The sequence below is a fragment of the Anarhichas minor genome, unplaced genomic scaffold (genome assembly GCF_050575085.1).
Source record: "Anarhichas minor isolate MPS153535 unplaced genomic scaffold, ASM5057508v1 ptg000050l, whole genome shotgun sequence".
Lineage (NCBI taxonomy): Eukaryota > Metazoa > Chordata > Actinopteri > Perciformes > Anarhichadidae > Anarhichas > Anarhichas minor.
The window spans coordinates 118,161-143,565 of NW_027466496.1; the positions used below are offsets into that span (position 1 = coordinate 118,161).

The following is a 25,405-nucleotide window of genomic DNA, read 5'->3' on the forward strand; positions in this document are numbered from 1 at the left end:
CAGTCTCTCTGTGTGGACTATCTCACACTTTATAATACATCAGTTGCTTTGAGCAGGTAATAAGGACGGGGTTGTGTTTACATTGGAGTTAGTTGCAAGCCCGGTGCGTCGCATACAGACGATAAAGAGTGCCTCTGTGCGTCGTTGCTGAGGAGCACTGAACAAGTATTTGACGTATTGGGAGTGATAACAGGTTGAACTTGCATGGTTTGTTAAATAGTTTATATTTATTATAATACTTTACTACCAAGAGTAAGATGGGTGTTCAGTATGGGCCTCAAGTTACTTTCTGAAATTAATTCTTGGTCTTCTCTAAAAACTGTTTATTTGCAAAGAAATAGTTCCAATAGATAACTCTAAAACCAGTGTGTTTTTGGTAGCTTTAGAGGTGTTGCTAGGCGGATATTTTGACTTTGTTTCCCCCTGCTTTCAGTCTTAATGCTAAGCTAGCCTAACTACATCCACTCCAGCTCTGCACTTAACACATAGATGAATCTTCTCATCTCACTTTTGGAAGGAGATCAGATAAGCTATTCCCCGAAATGTTGAACTATTAGGAAATTAGCGGTAAAAGAGAAAAGGAGCTCAAATTAAGAAAAAACACAGCATGAAAAAAGGAAACTTTAAGCAGCCACTCAAGACAAAAAACAATGTTTTCCTCCTTGTTTGTTGAAGTGACTAAAAGCTTTTCCTTCAAACAGTATCAAATTTGACACTGAGCATGTCGCAGAGGTTATAAAGCTTGCCGCATGGAATTAAAGAGACATTAATCATTGTGAGTTTATTTGCTCTGAGTGGTTTGGAGTCAGTGGCTTCCTTCAGCTCCTAGTTTCATTTTTTTTGAAGGAAGTTGCTTCTTCAGAGTAATAAGCTCCCTCATCTACCATCCTCCTTCCACGCTCTTCCACTGACTCCCGCTAACAGCTGGTAGTGTTTAAACTTCAAAGAGTGATGAAGATTTTCAACCACATATTTTCAATGTTTTGCTAATTTTCTATTTTAGCACGTGGCGGATATTAATGATGAAAGTCCCATGAGATTTTGTGGCAGCCTCTGTGGTTGAGTGCTGAGCATCTAAGCTAACTGGGACCAGGACAGTGGGATCAGAGAGACAGAGAGGCTGACAGACATGCGAGGGGGGAACAGTGGTTCAGGCCAACGGTCTTTTACCAAAACCTGCTGCGCAAAAGGCTGTCAAGCCTGACATGGCCTGTTTGTAATAAACAAGAACAGAAGACCAAAGAATCAGACAAGACCGGATCAGCTGCAATGAGGTGCACACGCACACCATTACCGTTGTGTCTAAAAATGTACAATACTGAAAATGAAATAGCCTAGAAAAAAGATATTCAGCAAAAAATAAATAAAAAAATAAGTACTTTTAGGAAAGAACAGGGCAATTTGGTGCATTTTCCCAAATACCCTTCATTAGATCTTTTATTGTTGGTGCTCTCTATGTACTTTGGTGCAGAGATGATTCCAACGAGCAAAACATTTGAGCTTTTACTGACGAAAATAATGAGCTTGTCTGTAGAATATATTTTTGTATTTATAATAAATACTCCTACAAAATCTGAAATTACTATAAATCAATTCTGAGTAATGTGCAAAATCCTGCTTAAATTCATAATATCTGCGGTGGAGACACGGCACACTATTGTATTCCTGATTGTTATCGATTGTTCTTGTATTGATGTGTTCATATTGTAGTGTGGTATTTATACATCACGTTGGTGCAGATTCCAACAGCAAGTTACTTTGTTTGTCTAAATGTCTCTTTTGCAAGCGCAGAAGTATCCAGACTATAGAAAAGCATGTTGAGCAACCCTAAGCAGATGTGGATCTTGTTTAGATATTGCGGTCTCCTGTGTATTACTTAAGGAATGTTACTGCAGAGGACGCCGAGTGTTTCACGCTGAACCAACGTATGGGGTATTTGGCGTGAGATCAAACGTGAAGAAGAAGCGTTTATTTTTATCATCGCAGTCAGAGAGCGAGAAGAGGGCTTCCTAAAATGTTTGTACCAACTCCCGATGAGGTGGCTGATGGAAACGGGGGATAAAAGTTTGCCGCTAGGACGGAAGCAGCAGCTCAAATAAATAAAGACTCATCAATCAAGGTAAAACATTTTATTGAAACACTTAAAAGCATATTCAAACCACTTATATTTCAAACACCTTTCTCATAGATTTTATTTGAAGCTTTTTCTTTTCTCCCCAAACACATTTAAAAACAAACTCTGAAGCTCAATAAAAGGGTCAATGAAATAACTCAGCCTTCTTATTCGCCAGGGCCAGCAGTCGGATGTTGCGCACACAGCCGGCAGCATGTTCCTGGAGCATCTCGTCATCGGAGCCTATGACGTGGATGAGGGGCTGTCGGAGTACAAAGGACGGAGGTTACAGTTTGCAGCAGGAACAGATTCCCAAAGAATCATACATTTCCAACTGTGTGCTCATACACCTTACACCCCTCATCTAGCGCCCACACAGGTAGCTTGCTGCACACGTTGCCATGTCAGCAGCAGCAGCCAATGCACACTTCCACCAGCACGGCCTGCAGAGATATACAGTGGCTGTGAGGCGACAGTCTCAAGCTGCATGTGTCCCTGTGTGTGTGTTCAGCATGTGTGTGTGTGTGTGTGTGTGTGTCCCACTATACCCTTCTGTAGCACGCTCCCTGCTACACGGTGGGTCTGTTGAGCACAATGACGGCAGCACACGGTTAAATGACGGTTTGCAACAATGTTCTTTATTTGTAAGGAGTCGGCCTAGCTTGGCCGTGTGCTCTCCGTGCTCGTCCCGAGCTGTCCTCCTCGCCTCCGTCCCTACTGTTGATTAAAATACAGCTGTAAGAGACCTAATCAGGATCAGTTTCAGCTGCGCCTAATTAAGTCTCTTCCCGGCACCGTTCCCTGAACCACTCCCACACTCCGTCCCCTCCACAGCTGAGCCACCCACGCCCGCCACCACACCTTCCAAACCATGCCTCGGCAGCAAAGGGGTTGCAGCTGCGAGCACACATGCTGCTGTAAATTGGTTCGGATGAAAGTCGTGCAGGGCGGGCTTGACATTAAAAACCTGAGCATGAACCACACCACTTGACAGCCCTTCCGACGCTCCAAAGGTCAGATTATATAGTGTGTGTATAGTGTAAATGGATCCAGTTAGATCTCATTGCAGAACAAGGTTTTTTTTGCGCTCCAGAAATCTGGAAGTTTATTTTTTTGGGGGTTACATAAAACCGAACATTTAAAAGATTTTCGTACGCTCTAAGAGTTGCGTATTGTGCAGAAATGAGCGAAGAAGGGAACACACAGGACTTATGGAATACCACTGAGTGGCATGTGTTGTGGAGGGGGTGAGGTTTTCTTTTTCCTCTATTTTATCTGCAGCGAAATCACTACATTATGTTTGTGGGCAGCTGTGGGGCTGAATCAAAATAAAAGTAAATGCAAGCATAAATACTCTGGTGCAATGGACGAATCTAAATGTGTTCAATGTGTGCTCCTTGGGTAAAATCACAATGGAGTGCCACTGAGGTTTCCTAAGCCACACTTGCAATTATTTCGGATGGTCTTGTTTACATCCATAATGAACCAACGGCAACATTACATCCCTCAAGTAAGCACTTAAGGACTCCCCGCTCCTAAACATAATGAAGCTTTGATGAATACAGTAACTGCTGAGACGTCTGAGGCACTACTAAGCCCCGTATACCAGGGCCTCGTTCCCCACTGAATGAAACAAAGATCATGCTGCTGCAGGCTTACAAGTGTTGTTTGAACACCATCGGGATTGTTTCCCCTGGTTTCAGCGCAGCAATGCCACATCCCCGTTGATCCCGAGCAACACAGAGGACAATGTCGAATGACTGTCGCTGTTAAAAAAAAAAAAGGAAATGATCCAAGAACTAAGCCCCCTTTACAACCTACAAAAGAGCCACTGATTTAGATTTAGTTAAAGGCAGCAGAATGATTCTCAAAGCTTCTGGCATATCTCCATTTTCGCAATTTCTCTCTTTCTTATTCAAAACCTCCCCATCCTGTTCAGCACTGGCTCGGCATATCAACATAGGAAGTGATGGGATTCCTCTGTCGGTTTCACACAAATGAAATGTCACTCTCAACTTGTGGAAACATTTTCAGTAAAGAAATGTGTGTGTAGACACTGACCTAGTCTCTATCCAGCTGATCCAAAACGTTCTCACTCGCAACTCGTCAGATACGGACGCTTGGTCGGGACCCCTTGGCGTCACTTTTTAACACTGGGTTCCCCTTTAGCGTCATTAGTTTAACATGCAGGGTAGTCCTGATAGACTTCAATGTTGTGAATTCAAACACAACTACTTAGTTAGCTTTAGGGGGGGGGGGGGGAAATACTTCATGGTTAGGCTTTAAAAAAGTGTGTTTAGAACTTAACTTAAGTTACGTAAGTAAGTTATGTATGTGACGTAAGTTAAGCGCCTTACCTAACCTAAAATAAGTCCATGTTGACTCCACAGAGGACAACAGCGGTCTTCTGGGTGAAAGTCCTGTGTTTGTTGACCCATCCCTCCATGCCAACCTCCTCCCGATTCCGACGTTGTTGCTCTTTAAACTGCGACACCTGACTTCCTCTTTTACTCCCGTCATAATTACTACGGCCACTAGAGGCAGCCCTGCACAGGCAGAACTGACGCTAGAGGGGTATGTAGAGCGCCACAGTTTGATGCGCAGGGCCATTGAACGAGCATCCGTATGTGACGAGTTGGGAGTGGGAACGGGCCGGCTGATCAGCGCCTATCAGGCAAACCTGAGATCTGTTTTCCTCCCAGTCACTACTGTGTTCATAATGCATGTCATAGAAGAGCCGAGGCCGACCCTGACCCCTCTCCACGTCACATTCAAACTTAAAAACGCCGCTCCGCACGTTTGTGTGGCTAGCAAACAGCCGGAGAAGCAGAGAGAAGACATTCCCAGTGCAAAGATAAACAGCAAAAGGAAAACAGATGAAAGATGATGTGAGCCAGCTTGTGTGTGTGTGTGTGTGTGTGTGTGTGTGCACGTAAAAGGGCTGTGAAACTACAGTACACGTCCAGTTTCAAAACTGAGAAAATAATATCCTTCCTCCTGATTATAATCACATTTTGTGGGGAATAAATTCTCCCAGCCGTCCAAGATGTCGGCTCCTCCTCAATGCGATGTGAAACATTTGCCCGCGGGTTTTATATGATTTTTTAAAAATAGCATCCAAAACACCTCCAAAAGCAAACTTGCATCCACCGGCTCCAGAAAACATGCAGCTCGCTAAACAAGTCTCTTTTGTGAAAAGAGAGGATGCCTGAGGCGGCGTTTTTTGCCAACCTCATAGCATGTTATTCAGACGACGCCAAATAAGGTCTCCCGAAAGCGCACGGCTAGGCTAAGATAAGCGTGTCTCTCTTCGCTGCTTTTCTCCCGAGCTTGCTCTTTCCCTCCCAGCTGGGATCTCTAGGAACATAATACGCCACTTGTTGGATATTGCCTGACCGTGGTAACATGAACACTTGCCCCACGTTTGAAAAGCTGAATCGTGAGTTTTTGAGGTTTTTTTTGCACTTCAGAGAGCTCCAGAAGAGTCCTGACCTCCAAGAAGGGAGCTGGGGAAGGGAACACGCCCCCCCCCCCCCCCCCGCGCTTGGCCTCCCCCCTTGGCTGAGGGGGGAGGGGGAGGGGCGGGCGTACCAGTCTGACAGGGCTGCACATATTGTTGCATTTGCACACGCGCGCACCTTATCGCACACGGAGGTGTCATGGTGTTAAGTGCGCTCTGTCGGGCCGCGTCTGCCTGCAGGAGTTTTCAGGTTTAAATTCCCCCTGTGCGGGTCTGACAGCCATTACGGCTCCATCAACCCCCCCCCTTCTACTCAAGCATCCCCATGTTTTAGACTCCTCTGTGGAGGGCAAACAGCACAAACAGACAGCAGTGTTTAGCTAGGGCTGAGGGGAAGCTGGTGAGGGAAGTCAAGGTAAACAACATTCCCTGCAGCCTCCAGTGAGCCAGAGACTGTTAAGCTGCTTTCTCTGTGTCTCTAAAGAGGAAAAGGAAAAAGGAGGGGAGGGCCGCTTTCAAATCAATGACTTTGAGGGGAAAGTTTCAGCCTGAACTCCTCTGAGCCCCTGCAACCAGGAGAACATGGCGGGGAGAGAGGCTTAAGGTCGAAAAGGCTCTGAAACTTTATGCTCCATGGACCTCAAAAACACGGTAGTCATAACAGAGCAGGCAGCACACGGCGCGTGTGTCATCTGCTCACCACACCCACAACCTGAAGTCGTGTTAAAGCAACGAGGAAACTGAAGAAGTAAACGCTGTGATGCTCGGCTTGGTTTTTATTCCTTCACCTCACTTTTGATGTAATGTGTGTCGTCCCCCCCCCCCCCCCCACAACGGACGTCCTGGCCGTGTAAGAGAGAGAGAGAAATAAAACAAACGGGGCAGAAGTGTGCTCATGCAAAATACATACAAGGATCTGGCAAAAGCTTGCACTCTAGCATACATTGGCTTGAAAATTACCATCCGCATTTTGTCATTTTCATCAATTTACTTCACAGAGTTTTTCTCATGAAAGAGCCTCTTTAATACAAATAGCCGGCTGAAGCTGTCTACAAGGATTTACGATCTCGGCAAACAATCCCCCAGTCCTTTTGGGAGCGATGTAAAGCTTGTTGATTTTGTACCTGACACGAAATGAAGCACATCCGTATGAAACTGCGAGATACCAAGGGTGTATGTCAAATGGAACGGCGAAGGGTGATTCGCCTCTCAGGCTACAAAGTTCTCTCTTCTCCTGGTATGCATCTCCTGTGAGAGCGAGCACCTGAACAAGGTCCGATCTGAGGGGGCCGGCAGGAAAATATGTTGGCAGAAGATTTACACGAGAACTTGTGAATGACTGCAGGTCGTGTCCAAAACAAATCCAAAGTGTTACATTTAAAGATGTTTGATACTATAGAATTGAATTGATTCCGGACCATATTTGAAGGCTTTGAAAAGGGGTGAACTGAAAAAACTGAGACGGGTCAGTAATGTGTTTTCCAGTGTGAAATACTTTCTCTTCTGTGCTTGATTTCCCCCTGTGAAGCTTAAGGGACTGGGCCATACACCATTAAGTGTGCTCGAGAGGAAAGTTACTTTGGAGTAAGAGAGACCTTCGCTCGTTCGAAATCGTATACGACACGTGGGTGAACATGTTTTGAGAGCTTCTCAGTGGCACAGAAAAGCTCTTTGAAATACAGTTGCAATAACAAAAGAGGTAGTTCCAGATTTTGACACGGGGCTGTAAATTAGACACAGGGCGCTGTATCAATCCTCGATAAACCCTCTCCAAAGCTATTCAAGAACTTTTGGGGATATTGTTTTAACACATTCTCTCTCACAGAAGCCTGTATATCACGGAGCAGAACACTGCAGCGCACACTGAATCCAGGAGATCGACAAGCTCTCACACTGTAATGTTTCCTCCGGGGTCAGGCAGGTAAGTTTGCGGGCCTCCCTCCTCAGACCGGCTGAGACCGAGGCCAGACTGAACAATGAGGCAGCCTGTGTTGTGTTTCCATGTCTGAGATTAAGAACAACTGCAACGCTGGTGCAGTTACGTGGCCTTCGGTGATTAAGCTCTTTAAAAGTCCAAAAATACATTATGGAGTAGTGTTGCAACTCTCAACTGGTACATTAATAAGGGCAAACACAGAGACAGATTAAAAACGGTGGCATGTCACACACACTCACGCCCCTACACATGCAGAATTTCAAATATAGACACACACACACACACACACACACACACACACACACACAAAGAGGGCATGTCCAGTTTCTGTCATGGCTCGAACTACAAAAAGCATCCAGCTTAACGACTTTTGTAAATTGGACACAACTCTTTCGGAACACCCAATGTTCAGTCCAGCTACCAATTATAGCTAGTGTTGAACCACATACACTGTAACGGCAGATCAAGCTAAAGTACACCATTTAACCTCTTAAGCCCTGAGCCGTTTTTGAGGTCTCTGAGCGAAAAAGCATAGCCCTACAAAACTGACCATAGTTCTGTAACTACAAGGTCGATTTTAATAATTCTTGTTGATATAATCAGATCACAACACCTGTGAGATAGTTTAGATAGGTAATATTGTGTATATGTTGCTGGTTAATATAGGAAAATAAGAAATTACACAGCTGAAATTGAAAATATTCAGCTTCGCCTGGAAAAATGCACTTTCATTGATAAAAGGTTATTGAAATAATGCAGTATAATCCCTAAAAACGTTACCAAGTCATAGCATAACTGATCAGTAGTTATTACAAAATGGTTAAAGTGGAATAAAGTGGAACAAAGTGAATAATAAGAGGTTTTAGTCAGGCGAGGTCATCATTTTCGAACCAGCTGTTGCTGCTCTTACATTGTACTTTTATACACTATATAACTATATATTTCACTTTCTTTATCACTCATATGATTCAATACATCCAAATACAGATAATAGGAATCATATTCATATTCATAACATCATCAGAGCCAGTTTTGGCTGTCATCTGTAGGATTTTCTCACTTCATGTGTGTGTGTGTGGCTGGATCTCAGCCTATCCTCGGTCGATTTCCAAAAACAACCCCTCCTTAGACGCGTCACAGGCTTAGGAAGACTCATGCCAAATTCGGTGGTGATCGTCAAAAGATTTCGTACAATAAAGTTGCCAGAAGTGAGGCGTGTACCCCGGCGGAAATTTCCGGTCGCCGGCAGTCTGACCACTCGCCCAAGCCCCCTTGACCGCTCTTATTCTGGAAACAAGTCGGAAGTCAACAGTATGCAGTTGGCAGCAATGACTACAGCTTTGGAACGGAAATTCCGCGACGTTATTATCCATATTTTGAGAAAACTTGGGCGCATACCCACGATTTTCTTCGGCGAAGTTCAGCATGAAGGTACGTTTGATCGCCCACCACGGTTTAGTGTTCGTACGGATCGTAAAAAAGAAGTTAGTTACGTGTTCCGCCACGTGTGCTAATGCTAATAAATGCATTGCATGACTTGGTAGCCGTTAGCATGAGGGTACAAACATTGATTTACTGTACTCATAACGCCGATTTCGGGCCAGGATTTGGTGCGTTTATGCCACGATATTTTTCTGCTTATATGAGTACCCTATATCTGTGTTGGGAGTGTGGCAGAAGTGACTTATATGATGTTGTTGTCCACACGTTGCTCTTTCATCGAAAAAAAAAAATTAGCCACATACATGCTACTGGCTAATAATCATGCTATTTTCCGCATTTGAGTTTTGAGGGGTTCTGAGCCCCAGAACCCCATTTGGGGTTCGCTCGGGCTAAAGAGGTTTGAACATGGGAAAAAAACTATCTGGCTGCAGTGGCATAACCACTTCATAATTTATGTCGCAGTTGTTATTTAGGAGGGGGAAAAGGATTTAAACTGGCTGCGGCCACAAAAAGATTTCTCATGTGAAAGTCCTTCTACGTGAAACTACAGAGGGAGATAACAGTGTTTTTACCCCAAAATGCTGAAATACGGGCACATGATCATCTGTGACAAGACATCAATTACAGCGTAATCTCCACATCACGGTCAGAGACGAACATAAACAGGCCCTGGAGCTGAGCATGGAAACAGCCAGACAGGCTCAAATGTTAGACAAAACAATGCTTGTTTCTTTTTTGGAGGAGCGCTACACAACTGCAACTATGAAGAGAGCTGGCGGATGTAGCTTTACAGGGTCGGGGGTTTGTGTTGGGGGGGGGGCATTGTTTATTTTAGCCTTCAACAGCTCTGACCCGACTCTTTGGCGTGAACCATATCGCCGCTGCATTCTGCCCTGATGTCCAGGAACCGACCTTAGCAACAGTTACCCCCAGCTACAGCCCTTTGACTTGTGCTGTAATGGCATCTAGGGTCTACCGGAGAAATGGCACTGAGCACACACTGAGCTGTTTGCGTTTCTGAATTCCCATGACGGCTAGAAAGCGGAGTCATGTTTCCGCCGACGAATAAAAACCCACTTTGTTTCTGCTCCATCGGTCAAAGGCTCTGAAAATAGTCACAGCTTTTCAAAGTTTATTACTCTGTGTTTTTCACACATGTCTAAAACAAGTGGGGCGGGAGGCCAAAGGGGCATTTTCCGTAATTATGCCAAATGTAGTCTCAAAAGCACCAAATAAAGCAGATAAATAACTACTTTGTAAAAAAGTATGGCGCCATGAATCCAGCTTACCTTGACCACCCCTCTCTCGTACATGGTAATAATATTGTTGGGGTCCAAGGACAGCTGGTACAGGGCCACAGTCGTGCTCTTGATGACCGCCTTGTCCTTTGACTTGAGGTAATGCACCAGGGGGGCCACGGCCCCGGCATCACCGAAGGACGCCCTGTTGCTGCCCCACATGCAGCAGTGGCCCACGGCCTCAGCCAGGTGGTGACGGAGCCTGTCGTCTGTCTGTGGAGAGGAGAACAGGAAGCTATTGGTCCCCAGCGGCCTGTCTTTACAATGCAGAGAATAACAAGCTCCGCTGCAGCTCTGCAAGAGACTCTTGGCAAAATCTTCTATGTTCTTCTCATTAGCTGGGTTTATGCAGCATTGAGGAGGAAAAGGCCAACTAAAATCCATTGTAAAGACAGTCATTTGTATATGGACAGTAACCACAGTGTTTTTTAATAGTAAAGCCTTGTTGTTTCTCTCCAGCAGTGAAGTGTTCTTACCGTGATCATCAACTTGGCCAGCAGCTGGACAACCCCGAGATCAGTGAGGATCGCCAGATTCCCCTCGTCTCTGGCTATGTTGGCGATGGCGGCGCAAATGCTTGCCAGCACCTCGTTGTTTGTTGACTTCAGCAAATGAACAATCAGTCCCAACCCACCGATGAGGGAGCGCACCATTTCCCCTGCATCCTACAATCAAAGAGTCTGTTACTAGCCGGTGCTCTGTCAAAATGAACGAGGAGGATGAAGAAGAGGGGAGGTTGCGTAATGACTGAGGAAAGAAGGAGATGCCCCGCAGGCATCTTTAAGCAAGGCAGACAAAACAAAGGACACTAAATAAGTACAAACAAAGTATTTCCATCAGGCAACAATCAAAGTCCCATCAGTGGAAAGCGACCAGCAGAACTATCTTCATCTGTGTAAAACAGATGCTTTCAGAAATAACAACACTGTCTCCTACACCAGAGCTGTGTTGTGGATCTGGGGCGGACAAAGCAATAAGTTTGACATCTCTGTCAACCTCTCTCCTCCTGTCAGCCTAACTTGTCATAATGAAGTCGGCAACATAGAATTTAGAGCTTAGGGGTGACGTTTAAAATGTTTGCCTCGGACTGAAACACAGTGTAGACTCGAGGCTTCATGGTTTGAGTTCATGGCACCAGCTGGCACCACAGGCCTCTCAGCCACTTGCGGGGCGATGCCCACCAAACCAACGAGCTCGCAGGGAGCGCTGGGGGAACCACAGCGGAAGAGCCGGCGGAGACGCCGGCTTGGCACATCAGGCCACTGTTTTAAAGTCACGACTCCAACGCATCGCCAGCCACGGGAGAACACATCAAGGTGACCCAAGTCTGTAATGTTCAGCGCTTTGAAAATAGAACAGGAAATTTGTCAAAGGGGGGGGGGGGTGCCGGGGCCAGGAGCTGACCCCCCTGACACACAGGAAGCCCTTCCTCAGGAATACTGATGTCGGCTGGCCCGGGAGTCCCTGCGACAGAGGAAGCTCTCTCAAGCCACCAGCTGCGATAGACTAGCCAGAATCTCTTTCATGGCCTGGACGGGCCCCCAGATCTGAAAACCGCAACATTATGAGGCTGCACACGGAAAGGCCTTCCTCGCTATCCTCTCCCTCTCCCCTCCTCTTTACCCGGGATGAAATGAAATAGAAAACACATTATCTGCTGTGCGTGATCTCAAGCTGAGAGGAGGCATGCCAAAGTTGGGAACTGACCCTGACCTCCTTCTCCGGAGCAATCAGACTTCTATAACGTCCATGGCTATAATGTAAAAGGAAAAATAAATCAAGCATCTAAATGCGACTCCGTGTCCGGGCAAATTAATGATACACCCCATTACGTGCGACTGGGAGGGTTGTACTTCCCTGATTGGAGAAAAGAGATAATTGAATGATTCACTACTAAGTCTGTACGGTACTTGTATGGTACTAAATGAGTTTAAGTTGTGGACCTGTGGGCACAGAGCAGCAGCACTGTATGGAGCATCCAGCAGATGCATTGATACCACGTCTCTCTCATAAATCCACGATGGAACTGCTAACACGAACCACATGGGGTTTTTATCTAAATAACGACTGCGCCGAAGCAGCTGTATCAGGTTCCTCAACTCCACGGGCCGAGAGCACTATTTAGCTCTTGTCATTGCCCCTGTCCCAGGAAAATCACCCAAAAAGCATGTTCATGAATTTCCCTCAAAATTGGCACACTGACGTCCAGACAAACATTGTCAAACTTTGTTAGCGCTCAATGGAGGGTCCGCAGTCGTCCCCCGCCCCCTTCTCGCTCCATATGGTTGCCATGCATCATTTTCGCTACACTTCTGGGCCAGAGAAATTCCAGCCAGAAAAAAAAAAAAAAAAGAGAGAGAGAGAGCTTCACCCCCAAAGACACCTGTCTGGGCCCAATATGTCTGTTTAAACTTAACCAGATTGTTCCACTGACAAGCTGTTTACCTTAATCACAGCGATAATCTAATAGAACAACATTACGTTTGTCGTTGGAAATGATACAAGCGCACAGCGGATCAAAGACCTGTTAATGTGGAACTGGAATGAGAGTTGACTGACAACACTGCTGAGTAAGATGATGCTGAAGGCTTGTGACAACGGCATAAAGGAGTTTTTTATGTTTTAAAACAGTACTACACCGATTTAGCATTGCACTCTTATAACAAGATATCGTCTAGCCTATTCCTACTTATCCTGGCACCTACATTACCCACAATGCAACCTGACCACTGACAGTAAAGTCTGAGATAATGTTGTTTCGATTTCAATATCGGCGAGTTCACGATTCTATTCACTGATCTGATATCACTTTATCATATTCAGCTCCTTTACGCTGCACAGGAACAACAACACGCGTCACTCACGACCTGATCTGAACATCCTGCCCAATCAGTAATGCACATATGCATATTAGTACTACACATCTGTGGTTAAACACTGTCGTGCAGCCTGTTGTTTCCCTGATAATGCTGCATCGTCAACAACAAATCTGCGTTGAAATCGTCAGGAGGAGAGCTAGCTAACATTAGCTCGTAGCAGTCGGTGGGCAGCCCAGTCCTGCTTGGCTACATTAATATGCATTCAAGCTCTATTCAGCATTGGGTGAAGGTAAAATGTATCTTGCTGCAGTGCTAAAACTGCGCGCAGTTGGCAACGTTACAATCACTGAGAGCAGCCTCTCTAAACATTTAGGTAAATCATTAAAGAAAACAGTGATACGTCAATACAATACATAACTACTAGGAACTAGTAGAGGAACTAGTACTAGTACTACTAGGAACTAGTAGAGGGGGAGTGAAACGTCCATGCAGGTCTCTAATTCAGAGAAAAGAATTCAGTCTGGGGGGTGGTGGGTGGATGATTTACGCGTACATGTGGATTTGGATGACGTTAGAGCTGATCCGTACGATCGGTAATTGGTAACTGACGATACACAAGTTCGGGTATCCGAATCCGTATCGGAACATCTCTAGTCTGGGTGTGTTAGATAATTTAGATGAGGAGTGGGCCAGCTCCCACTGGAGACACAAAAGACTTATATGATTTTACATTATGAAATAGTACTCACTAAGACTTACAAACAGGCAGTGGTGAGGTTTTCTTTAAAGAAAATGCTTCCTGTTGATGGACCTCCAAACGTTTAATTGTATTCTACGCATTTCCAAAACTCTGTAAGTGGTATTCATGACCATGTTGTGCGTTTCTCTGCAAAGCATTGGAGCAGTGTTTTCATTAGGGAAGTGGGTTCACAGAAACTATCTGGTACCCTGTGCTCTGTGTGTAGATTGTGTCTCTGTAACTAGTAGCATGTTGAGGGAAGTTTTTCAGCGAGGAAATCAGAAGCCACGGCACAGGATATTACTCAAGTCTTTCTCCCTGCCCTGCTTCCCGATTGGCCAATGTCAGTGTGCCAAGGCGGCTTCTCTGCTTCGTATTAGCCCGGGGTTCATGTAAGCCCCCTCTGACACAGCCCTGCCCCTGCTAACCTCCCAGCAGCAGCAGGTTGGAGGGAGAGCTTAGGAGACAAGCATGGTGATATAAGCAGGCTTCTGTTTTGCGAGTGGGATAACCCTTCATCCTGAAACGACACGAACCCCGCAGACCTCTTTGATTTAGGGGCATTCTATGTGCCTTTGGTGTGCTTCGCTCGCACAGGACACAGGACGGAGGCAGAAGACAAATGTACCTTTGCATTCTTGATGCATGGACAAAGGGCCCATGCAGCACTGGCCTGAACATCTGCACTGGGGTTTTTCAATAAGGACCACACCAGACGGACTCCATCAAGCTCGTCGATGATCCTGTAGGGAGAGAGGGACAGAAAGTAGTATGAGGTAAAATAGAGGGAGGGATGAACAAGGAAAGAATAAACAGAACTACATTATGATTTCATTCAGATAAAGCATAATTATCTGCTTGAACGATTTAAGAGGAACTCATTTGATCATGTTTGTTTCCCGTCTGGTCCAGCGGCAAGACAAAAAGCGTCGATGGATTTCAGCATTTGTTTTTCATCACAACTTGCCTTCAGTCCTTCTCAGTTCCTCTCCAGACCTGAAACTCACCCACTGTCTGCTCACTCGAATCACTCTCCGTGGAAATGCTCAGCATTGCCAGGGCCAGAGGATAGTGCTTCATACACAGATGTATAAATAGAAAGTGAGACAAACTTACACTTTATGTCGGTGGCTTGTTTTTCAACCAGAGCCAAAAAGAGGACCTCTTTCCAAATCAAACAGAGCCAGAGACAGGTCGCTCTATATTTCATTGGGCCCTGAGTGAAGTTTAATTAGGCATGAACTTTATTTCATGTCGCATACATGACTGTAGTCAAAAGTGCAGTCAGGGTCTGGGAACCCAAAGAATTACGCCACAGTGCACCCGTTGTCTGGTATAAATAACATGTAACGTGTTCCCCATGTGTGCTTCCACCAACAAGGCCGACATTGAATGCTGTCATAATTACTTAAACACTCCCTAATCACAGTATCTCCGTGACTGGCAACGAGCGAATACTCATCAGGGACGTCCCCTGCGCCATCTGTCTTCCCTTCGCACATAAATCAGTCTACAGGGATCATAACATCAGATTCCAGTCCACAGGGCCTCCTAAATCCAGTCCCGAAAACAAAAGTGAAGCGTCACATCATCCGCCAAAACAGCTCCGTCTTCCCATGAAGCAGGTATGAAACAGATTAGCAATGAAGTTGCAGCTGACAGTGATGGATTAGAGGAGGAGGCCGCAAACCCGGGAGGCATTAAACAACGTGTGTTCACTCTTGTAGCTACACAGGATCCTTTGGGGGAAGCGCTATGTCATTAACCGCACACTGCCTACTGGTTAAGAATGAAAACAAACACATGAGTATTTCATGGAAAACTTGAAAGCGATCAGCGTTTCTTTCTCTTTTTTTGGGACTTTCAGTAGTTATGGATGACCTGCATCAGAATGACGACGAGGGAATGATTGTGCTGATCAACAGAAGGCGGTATAAGAGGAAAAAAATGAAGTCATGTTAACTGGCAAGAATGTTGTAGCTGACTGTGTGGTGTACATCATCATCATATTTGTTGGCTCGCCAAATACCATCTAATTACTGGGGTTCTGGAAAAACAGGGTTGGAGCCGGAAACAGAGTTATGTTAATTGCTCAGCAAACTACTGTACACATACATGTCTCAAAATAAGCCATCGCCACAAAACATACACAACGCACAAGCGGCCGTTGAAATGAGAGCTTTCTGTTTACAGCCAAGTGTGAAGGCTGAAAAATGACACGCTCCGGCCGTCATATACATAACGTGAGAAAACACGGAGAAAGCGGCGAGCCGGCGTGAAACACTTCGCCTCTTGTGTGAAGTTCAGTGGCTTTATTTTGACATGCTTCGCTGTTTTATTGAACCCCTTGGGTGTTTCCTCTGAACAAATGTAATAGGCTCGCACGGCAGCATTAACAGCTAAGTAACAATGCAAAGTCAGACATTAAGTTGTGTTTGTGTCCAGTGCTAATTAAGAAGGATCTCGTAGTCCATAACAGCCTTGTAAAAGCAATGAGGCACAGATGGAAGCTCCACAATGTTCTGCAATATCGAGGGTGAGGTTAAATGAACACAGAACAAAGACTGCTCTGGACTGTGGTTCACTGTGTTGTGTTTTTTTATTCCCAGCCATGTAGTCTTGGACAGGGTAGGGCGTTAGGTATGCCTGTCTGTCCAGCTCAAGTCCTGACAGTGACCACAAAGCTATAGTAAAGCACTGGGAATTACACCACAACCATATTTAACACAGCAGGTACAATAAACAAAGCTTTTAAAATCTGTCATTAAGCCGAGGATGAAAGGGAAAATTACCTGGATAATTACAATTTAAAAGAACATAGATTTCTTTAAGCATCAGCCCATGACAGGTTAATGATACTGTGTTTAGATCCTGGAATTGGTGTCATTCCCTTATCAAAACATATGACACAAGAACATGTGTTTTTGGAGGTGATTCAGTAATGGCGGTGCGCAAGCCACTAACGATGTTTTAAGAGACACCTCACATGTGGCTGTTTGCCTTGTGTAAACTGTACTCTGAATGTCAAAGGCCGCGTTAGCTGGTTGGAGACTTACGCCATGTTGTCCATATCAGTAGCACAGGCACCCACCGCCTTGGTTACATTCACAAGCAGCGCCTGGTAAAATGACACAAATAAAAAGTACATGCATTCGATCAATAAACCCTATTAGACGTGTGGGTTGAAGATGAGATGAATCTTTATGCAGCAAGAGAAAAAAAATCAACATGCCTGGTTTCTTCCAATCAGCAGGTTAACTAGCGACTTGATGCCTCCACACTTGCGGATGGTGGCCTTGTTGGCAGGTATCTGGGCAAATTCTCCCACGGCTCCGACTACATTTACCAGAACTTCTTCGGGCTGATCAGTCAGGAGGCCAACCAGGGTCTCCAGGGCTTTGTACTCCTGAAACCTGTGGAGAAGAGGTGCAGGCGTGATATTGACTAATCGCTTCACGTTGTTTGGTTTTATTTCTTACATCAACTGATGGAACAAGAAAGAAGAGTCTACAGCTGTGCTGCAGGCCCAGCGGTGCTTTGAGCTAAATGCTAACATCAGCATGCTAACAGTGACAATGCTAACATGCGGCTGTCAAGCAGGTATAATAGTGATTAGGTTCACCAATTTAGTTCAGTGTGTTAGCGTGCTAGCATTTGCTAATTAGCAAACACAACACAAAGTACAGCTGAGGCTGATGTCTTTCCTGGTGTTTGGTGACAAATTGAAAAGTTGACCTCATGATGGAGCGAAAGAAAAGGTTAAAGGTTAACACAATTCATTCTGAGGGGGGAAATGAGTGCATGTACCAAATTTCATGTCAATCCAACCAACAAGTTGTGAGGACATTCTACTCAACACAACAAATGTCAACGTCATGGTGACGCTACGTATGTGAAAAGGTTCGGATATATCCACTGGGCACCATGAATGCCTGTTTCAAATTTAGTGAAACTTTGAACGTGGTGCCAGATGAACAGTCAGGGCATCATCAAAGTCATTAAGATTCATCCTCTGGCGACCACGAATGTCAGTGAAACTTCTCTGGCAATCCATCCAATAATTGTTGAGTTATTTCAGTCTAGACTCGAAGTGGTGGACAGACCAACAGACCGCCAATATAGCCATCCCTAGAGCCACACCACCAGTGTGACTAAAGATGCTATTAGCTGTAGCAGCTTCAGTGCCCTCAGCCACATGGGCATAGAGCTCTCACTGTGACCGGCACTTTTCCCACGGCTGCTCACAGTTGTCCCCTGTACGTACTTTGCATAACCAAAGCTTTGCTGCGGCTTGGAAACTCTCCCTCCCTCTTTTATTGTGATTTTTCCTTGTTTGCCAGTGCTATAGAGTGGTAAACTACAGTAAACATTTAAAAGGGATATAATGCGGTTGCAAAAAAACCTCAACAAACCTCTGATGTACAGTTAAGGTCTACGACTGTTTTTATTCACAGCTACGGTTGCTGGCAGCACGGGCCGTGAGCTATTGTAGATGGCCACGGTCATTTGGTTTTTGGTGAGTGTCCACCGACACACAGCCTATTCTAGCGAGTGAAAACACTGCTAATGAAAAGAGGAGCTGCCAACGTTAACTTCAGTGATGTTTCACCATAAAGGAAAACAATGGGTTTCCTATGCCATCACCGAAGTGTCATCCGCAGTTGACTACAGTAGAATTATCTTGTTATCGCAGTCAAAACTTTTGATAGATGAACGGTAAGTCGTGAGGATTTTTTTATGTGAAAACCAATCCCAGCCGGAGTAATTACGTGATGGCAAGAGTAACATCACACAAGGCTGCCTGAAGCGGCTTCTACTGCAAACACTGAGCTCCACACAGCTCGCTAAGGCCTGTCGGAGGACGAAGCAACCACAGTGGGGCTTCTGTGCAGCAGATTTGTTGATTGATTGTCTGCCTTTTCCTTCTCCCATTCTTCAATGCTAGTCACACTCGACTAAGTGCAGAAAGCCAAAATGCTGCCTTTTGTACTAACTAGGGCTTTGAGGAAGGCCCAAGTGAAAGTAACACATTTTAGAGACCCAGCGATGACAATGAAGAGAGAGATAGCTGCTCGTTCAACCTGAAATTGAACGGACAGATTGATCCATTTCATTTGAAAGGAAACTTAGGCTGAGCACAGAACTTTTGTGAGGTAGGGAGAAGTATCATTTGGAAGGGTAATTCTGGCTCATCATAGGTCTGGAGCAGAGGTAAGATGGTGGGGTAGTCAGGAATTGGAAGCGAAGCTCGCAATCTTCACCCCAAACATTACTGCGATGGCAAATTCAGCTTGAGACTTGGCAGTCGTGACTTTCCATTGCGAAGTTCTTCCCTCACTCTTTTACAGCATTTTTGTGTGACCATAGCACCTCGGTATACGGGCTCGAGGGACAGCGTATCAATGTGTCCATAAATCTGCTCAAAATAATGTTTCAGGGTTTCCAAGCAGGACTTTTGCAAAGGCATTTTCATGGCACACATAAGCTTGGCAGGTAAAGACCTCTCTGTTATATTCTATAAAAAAAAACACTCGCTTATGTGGTCTTTAAACAAACACACTTTAGTTATAAATGTAATTATATTTCGGGGCATCAATCACCTCTCATTTTGATGCATCATTAATCAGGAAAATGGTTAACACATGCTGCTACTTGTCTCGAGTGGAGGTCCCCGGACCTCTATACTGTCCAGACCACGCAAATCATCAGCGACATGAAAGAAAAAATGATGTTGTTTGCAACGGGCCACGAGCTCTGTTTCATTTGACTGTGTACTTAATGAAAGAAAGAAAAAATTCCACTCCTCTCCCTCTCGCTGTCGCTGTAGCAAAATATATTCCGAAATGATTTTCATTTCAGCGCAGCGCTCAGCTTATGATTGATTCTGAAATGAGCGCATGGCCCCCGAAACCCTGTTACCATTAGCCGCCTTTCCTTTTTGACAGTAATGACTCGGTCACTTCATCCCGAGCTTTTGCCTGACCTCGACATTCTAAGTGATTTAAATAAGCCTGAGAGAGTACGAAAAAAACAGATCCACTTACACATTCAAGTGTGCATTAAAAACATTCGCCGTGCATCATGCCGGTTTCCTCCGGAGGAGGTGGCCACCTTCACTCACACTCGACTGCCCACATCGTCCCAAAAAAACCGAAATGAAACATAACACACACACACACACACACACACACACACACACACACACACACACACACACACACACACACACACACACACACACACACACACACACACACACACACACACACACACACACACACACACACACACACACACACACACTGTTTTGTAGTGTTTGTAAATGAAGTGTCACTAAATGTGGTTTACATGTGACTAATGGCATCATCATAATTATTTCTGTTATTATTATTATCAGTAGTAATAGAAGTATTTTACATAGCAACAGTGTGACAAGTCATTACATATGGCAGAGAGCCTGTACTGGCAGCAAGTGTTTTAAACTGCCACATTAATCATGACAGTGTAGTTCACTTTTATCTCCACGCCAAGCTGCAGTCAATAGGGTTCCCTATCTGTGCCAATTCTGTTGTTTTTTTAAGAATATTTGATGTTAAATAAATATTACAAAGCTTGATTTGTGTACCGTCTTCAGAGTAAAAGACATGCCATTGGCTTTAATCATTTAAAGATAATAATGTAAACGCACAATATGTCTTTGGGGTAGCGAGGGATCATGGGAGTTGTTGTCTTCACCGCCATTGTCAGCGTCTCCCGGTCAGGATTCCCTCTGTGTTCATCGTTTAGGAGCTTTTTAACGGGAGCTAAATTATCCACAGGGCCCTCCTTCTCTCCAAAACAACGGCGCAGGTGATTAAAACCTGATAAAAACACTGAATAAAACAGTTTCACGTTAAAATTCAGCATTTTTTAGATGCTGTTTGACGGACAAAGGTCGCCCCGGCTCAGCTTGTTTCTCTGATAACTTAAGATCCAGATGTTTGATGACTAAAATCCTTCATCCGGTTAAAATGTATAGTTTAAAACAAGCAAGATCGAAAAAATAAATGGTCAAAATGTTCAATTAAAAATCAATTAATGACAGCTTCTGGAGGACAACCACGCATGTGCAAAGGGGATATGACGCTATTGACAGGAGGCCAAATGAAACGTACCATTACCTTTATTAAAATAACACCTTTCTCTGGGTTTGAATATTGTTGAACACATTCGGGATAATGTGAGTACACAATAAAATACATACAACTGGTCTTGTGGTTTTTTAGATATTCTAATGCTGAAAAGTGACATATTATACCTTTAAATAAATTAAATTCCCCTCATGATTTTCTCTGATGACGTGAGTTAAATAGACAGTGATCTGGTCGGATCCATCTTGCCTTAAAGGAATGTTATTGTCATGCTTCTGCTCCTGTAAAGGAATCCTCTCTTAACTCGATGTGGCAGCAGACTCTCAGTTCCAGTTGGGAGGACTTAACTTAGACTTTAAATGTAGGATATCATTCTGTCAGTTACGATATATGAAGTGAAGACAGATCCTCCTGAGTTCTACTGCTCCTTCTTGTATTTTTAGGATTCCATCACATTTTGAACTAAGCGGCGTTTGTGAGTCAGAAGAAAATCATTTTCACATAATCTCACCTCAGCGAAAGTACTCAAAAATGATTCAAAGACAATGTATTATCAGTTTCTTGGCTACAACGGGGAGAATAGGTTTTGAATTGATTCACATGTTACCAAGGTGTTAAATTACTGCATGTGGGTTATATATTATGTCCCCTGGCCTCACACTAAATAAGAAAATAAATACACCTAAATCATTCTCTCAAGGAGCACTAGTGGAAATGTATGGGGCTGCCAGGGCACGGTCCCCCGGCATTATTTATTTTAGAGGGAAAATGACTGACTTAAAAATCATCTGACACTAAAGTACAAGTCAAAAGACATTCCAGAGGTGTCACTGCCGAATGAACCAAGCCAAATGACACTTAAATAAACCTCTGCTTTACATGACAAATGATTAAAGGCTCCGTCAGCCTGCGTCTTCTGACATTAGAAAATCCCCATCTCAGGGCTGATTATTTCGACATGCCTGTGTTTGGTTCGATGCTAACAGGCCCCGACTAACGCATCACCGAAGTCTATAAAATCAGCGCGTTGACTTGAGCCTTCGCTAACGGGGGAAAAGACTGAATTCGACTCGCATAAAAGATCAAAGCAAAAAGAATCCGTTCAAAAACTTTACATTTCACGCAAGTAATCACTCTGACCAGAAACAATGGTAAAGAAAAGGCAGATATGACAGCAGCATACAATGAGAGTGGAAAAAGCGACACAGCCAGCCGTGAACGAATAAGAGCCCCCCCATAAAAGTAACATATGTGCTGATGGCATAACGACCATAATGCACGCAAGTCGGCGGAACCCTTTATTGGTGTTCTGTTTTCACATACTGCAAGACTGCTGTTAACCACATCATCTCAGGAAACATATTTTCCACAAGTTCGATTGGTACCATCCCCATTTCCAAACTTCGTTATGGTTAGAAAACGTTTCTTGGGAAGGACGTAGGCACTTTGCACCTTGGCTGCAACACAGAGGCAAAGGACCCCAATGTCCTGATGATGTGGTCGAGATCAGGATTGGAGGACCTGGTGGGGTTACAGGGAAGCCCGTATACAGCCCTGGGTGTCCATGAGGAAGTCAATTGTCAGACTACTTTGGACACTCAGTGAATGGATCTCTCCAGGACCCTGAGGGACATGTTCATCTCTGTGACCCTCAATTTCCTGCAAATGTATGTCGACTCCCCCCGCATCCATCCATTGTTACTGCTGGCCTCTCGCACCTGCAGTTCACTAAGGCAATGGATAATCGGGCAGAGACTTACCTGCAACACATGGAGGATCTGGCGGGATATGGTTCCGTCACGATCGAGAGCTTTGCACAGGACTTGGCCTAAAATGCCTCATTGCTATTAACCCCCTTTTACACTGGGGCTCATTAGACTGTTGATCCTGTGGATAATGATTGATTTATCTCGGGCACACTAATCTGTATTAACTAATTACAAACACATCCCAAAAGATATGGCAACAGTACGTTTTCTGTATCTCTGGTATGTTAAGTGTGGGCGTTAATATGTGTGTGTGTGTATGTGTTAATAAGATGTAATAAGTTGAGACCCTGAGTCCCGGCATACTTAGCCATGTTCTCCATACTGATGGAACACTTCCAGATGGCTCCGGTGGCGGCGGCCAGGAGCTGCTTGTTGTCCGCCTTGCTCAACAGCGAAACCAGCGGCTGCAGACCTGAGTACTTGCGCACCAGGTCACGAGTTAGTTTGTCCTCTGCACACTGCAAGGCAAAAGAGAGGGTCAGGATCTACATTAAGTCATCTAGAGACATAGTGTATGAAAGATGATTTTCCTTTCTCCTTTCTCCTTTTCTACGGAAGCCCTTCAATGGAAAGTGAGAGAACAACATTTCTGGTGATCCATTTTCTAAGTGTAATCTAAATTGCTTTCCCTCCTGTGTTTAAGACTTAAGAACGGGAAAAAACGGTTTTGACAGGATAATCATTCCTTTTTTTATTTTTTTTCTCCGTGAAACAGGAAATAGAGGCTGAAGTGCAACACTACCCCGTGTTCTAAAAGGCACTAAAAGCAGTCTCTGATTATTATCATTAGAAAAATGATCATCGCGACTGCTTTCTTTATCGCCTGTTTCACAGAGATGAAATGTCTTTTAAGAAACTTAGAAAGATTGTCCAGACAAAACCTTTTCACAAGGATCACCAGAAAATGGATCACACACACATTCATTTTTCGGGGGTTTCCGTAATTTTCTCTAATTTCTGTTATAGACTTTAGGTCGATGAAAAAATTGTCTACAAGCACAGAAGTGTGGAAAACAATTACCTTGAAGATTGCGCTGGCACAATGCATTTGTAACTCATCGTTGTCACTCCTTAGGTTTTGGACCAAGTCCTTGATCATGCCCTCAGTCTGAATGGCAACCCTGAAGCTTTCCTATAGTGACAATTAGCAGACCACATGAACAACATGGACTAATCTCATGTCACATATGTACCGGTGCTGTTTTTTATGATTCCAATGTTCTCCTAATTGGTTTCATATGGCAAGTATCATACTTCTCCCACCCTTAAATATTTCATAATTTTATATATTATCTTTAATAATAAACATATTACATCTCTTTTATATGCACCATTGTTGGGATTCTGCTCACCCTGCTGCAATGGCTTTATGATAGTTTTAAGGATAAGGCTGTCTTGTATCAGACTTGACAACTTGTTCCACATTCAACAACATAGAGTATGTGCCCCCTCTCACCTCAGAGGCACACTCCTGCAGGGTGCCCACCACAGGAATAAGCATGTCCTCATGTCGGGACTTGAGCAGGCGTCCCAGCAGAAAGACGCCCCCGGCCTTACGGATGGCCTCCTTGTTCTTGGTGCTCTTGCTGCAGCTCCACAGCGCCAGAACCCCAAAGCGAGCCACTTCCACGTCCTTCTCCTGGTTTGCAGTCAGGCTGGCTAAGTTGGGGACACAGTCCAGCAGCTTTACCTGAGAAGAGAGAGAGACAAAGACTAACATGTGGATGGGTGGATAAAAACATGTGCAAACAAGCAGACAGACCGCACATGTTTTAGCAAAAAAAATACTCTTCCATACAAGCAGTTACACAAACTCAGTGAACTTGACATCAATTCAAGGACTCTGAAAAGTCGATTGGAGTAATAATGGAGGGCTCCAGATGAGAATCGCAAGTTGTTGGCCGTGATTAAGGGTGTAATTAAAATTCTATTACCACTGAGTCTGCGAGGATGAAACAGCCAGGGATGCTAGGAATGGAAAACTGTCAGGATAGATGTTGATGTTAAGCCTGAAAAGCCCAGTGTGACGGTTTATGGCCATCATTCAGGGTTCTAATCCATAGTTCCTGGCCAGTGAGACAGAGCAGGCAAAGCTATTACACACAGTGCAGTTCAAAGGTGGTCTCATAGCGTGAAATTAATCTGCCTCCGTGAGTGACTTGCACATGAGAACATCCGATTTGGGGCCGAGGAAAATATACAAGGCATGGAGGCTTTAATCACAGATCTCTCTGTCAACAAACATGGATGCAGGTCAGAGGATGTAGGGGACATTCTATCTGTTTTACCACGGCACCCACTCTGCTCTGTTCAAAGACCGGGTGAAAAAGGACGGATGGGCCACTATCTGGAAAGTTGCGTACAGTGTGAAAAGGGAATGAATTTAAATTGCTGTGCACCAAAAATGTAGTTCAGCAATCTGGATATGTGTTTTACACTTTGAATAAATAAGCAATGGTAATATGTGGATCAAATCGAAATAAGGCAGCATCCTGTTTTCCCAAAGGTTCCAACGTGTTTGTGGTTTAGCACAAAAAGTTTTCAGAAGTGTTGTAACGGAAAATCTGCAATCGTAGGACACAACGTTTTTATAACATCAATACAGAAAGATCAGGTTCTGGTCTGCAGTTTTCTCTCCTGCAGCTCTTCATTTTAGGATTACAGAGACTTTTGAGTACATTTTTATAGAATAACCTTA

At 44.5% G+C, this 25,405-nt stretch overlaps 1 protein-coding gene across 3 annotated transcripts in view; it reads right to left on the bottom strand.

The window, feature by feature from the left end:
• Nucleotides 1–2,195: 2,195 nt before the first annotated feature.
• The window catches only part of LOC142971896 (outer dynein arm-docking complex subunit 2-like), a 40,428-nt gene continuing 17,218 nt past the window's right edge, over nucleotides 2,196–25,405 (bottom strand). For all 3 annotated transcript variants that reach the window (XM_076112628.1, XM_076112629.1, XM_076112627.1), the window contains 9 exons: nucleotides 24,164–24,397; nucleotides 23,729–23,839; nucleotides 23,011–23,165; nucleotides 17,041–17,221; nucleotides 16,865–16,926; nucleotides 14,437–14,551; nucleotides 10,727–10,915; nucleotides 10,242–10,463; nucleotides 2,196–2,375 (listed from right to left, as the gene is read on the bottom strand). In XM_076112628.1, the coding sequence (XP_075968743.1) occupies nucleotides 2,259–2,375; nucleotides 10,242–10,463; nucleotides 10,727–10,915; nucleotides 14,437–14,551; nucleotides 16,865–16,926; nucleotides 17,041–17,221; nucleotides 23,011–23,165; nucleotides 23,729–23,839; nucleotides 24,164–24,397 (1,386 nt within the window). In that variant the 3' untranslated portion in view covers nucleotides 2,196–2,258. The remainder of the gene's footprint in view (nucleotides 2,376–10,241; nucleotides 10,464–10,726; nucleotides 10,916–14,436; nucleotides 14,552–16,864; nucleotides 16,927–17,040; nucleotides 17,222–23,010; nucleotides 23,166–23,728; nucleotides 23,840–24,163; nucleotides 24,398–25,405) is intronic.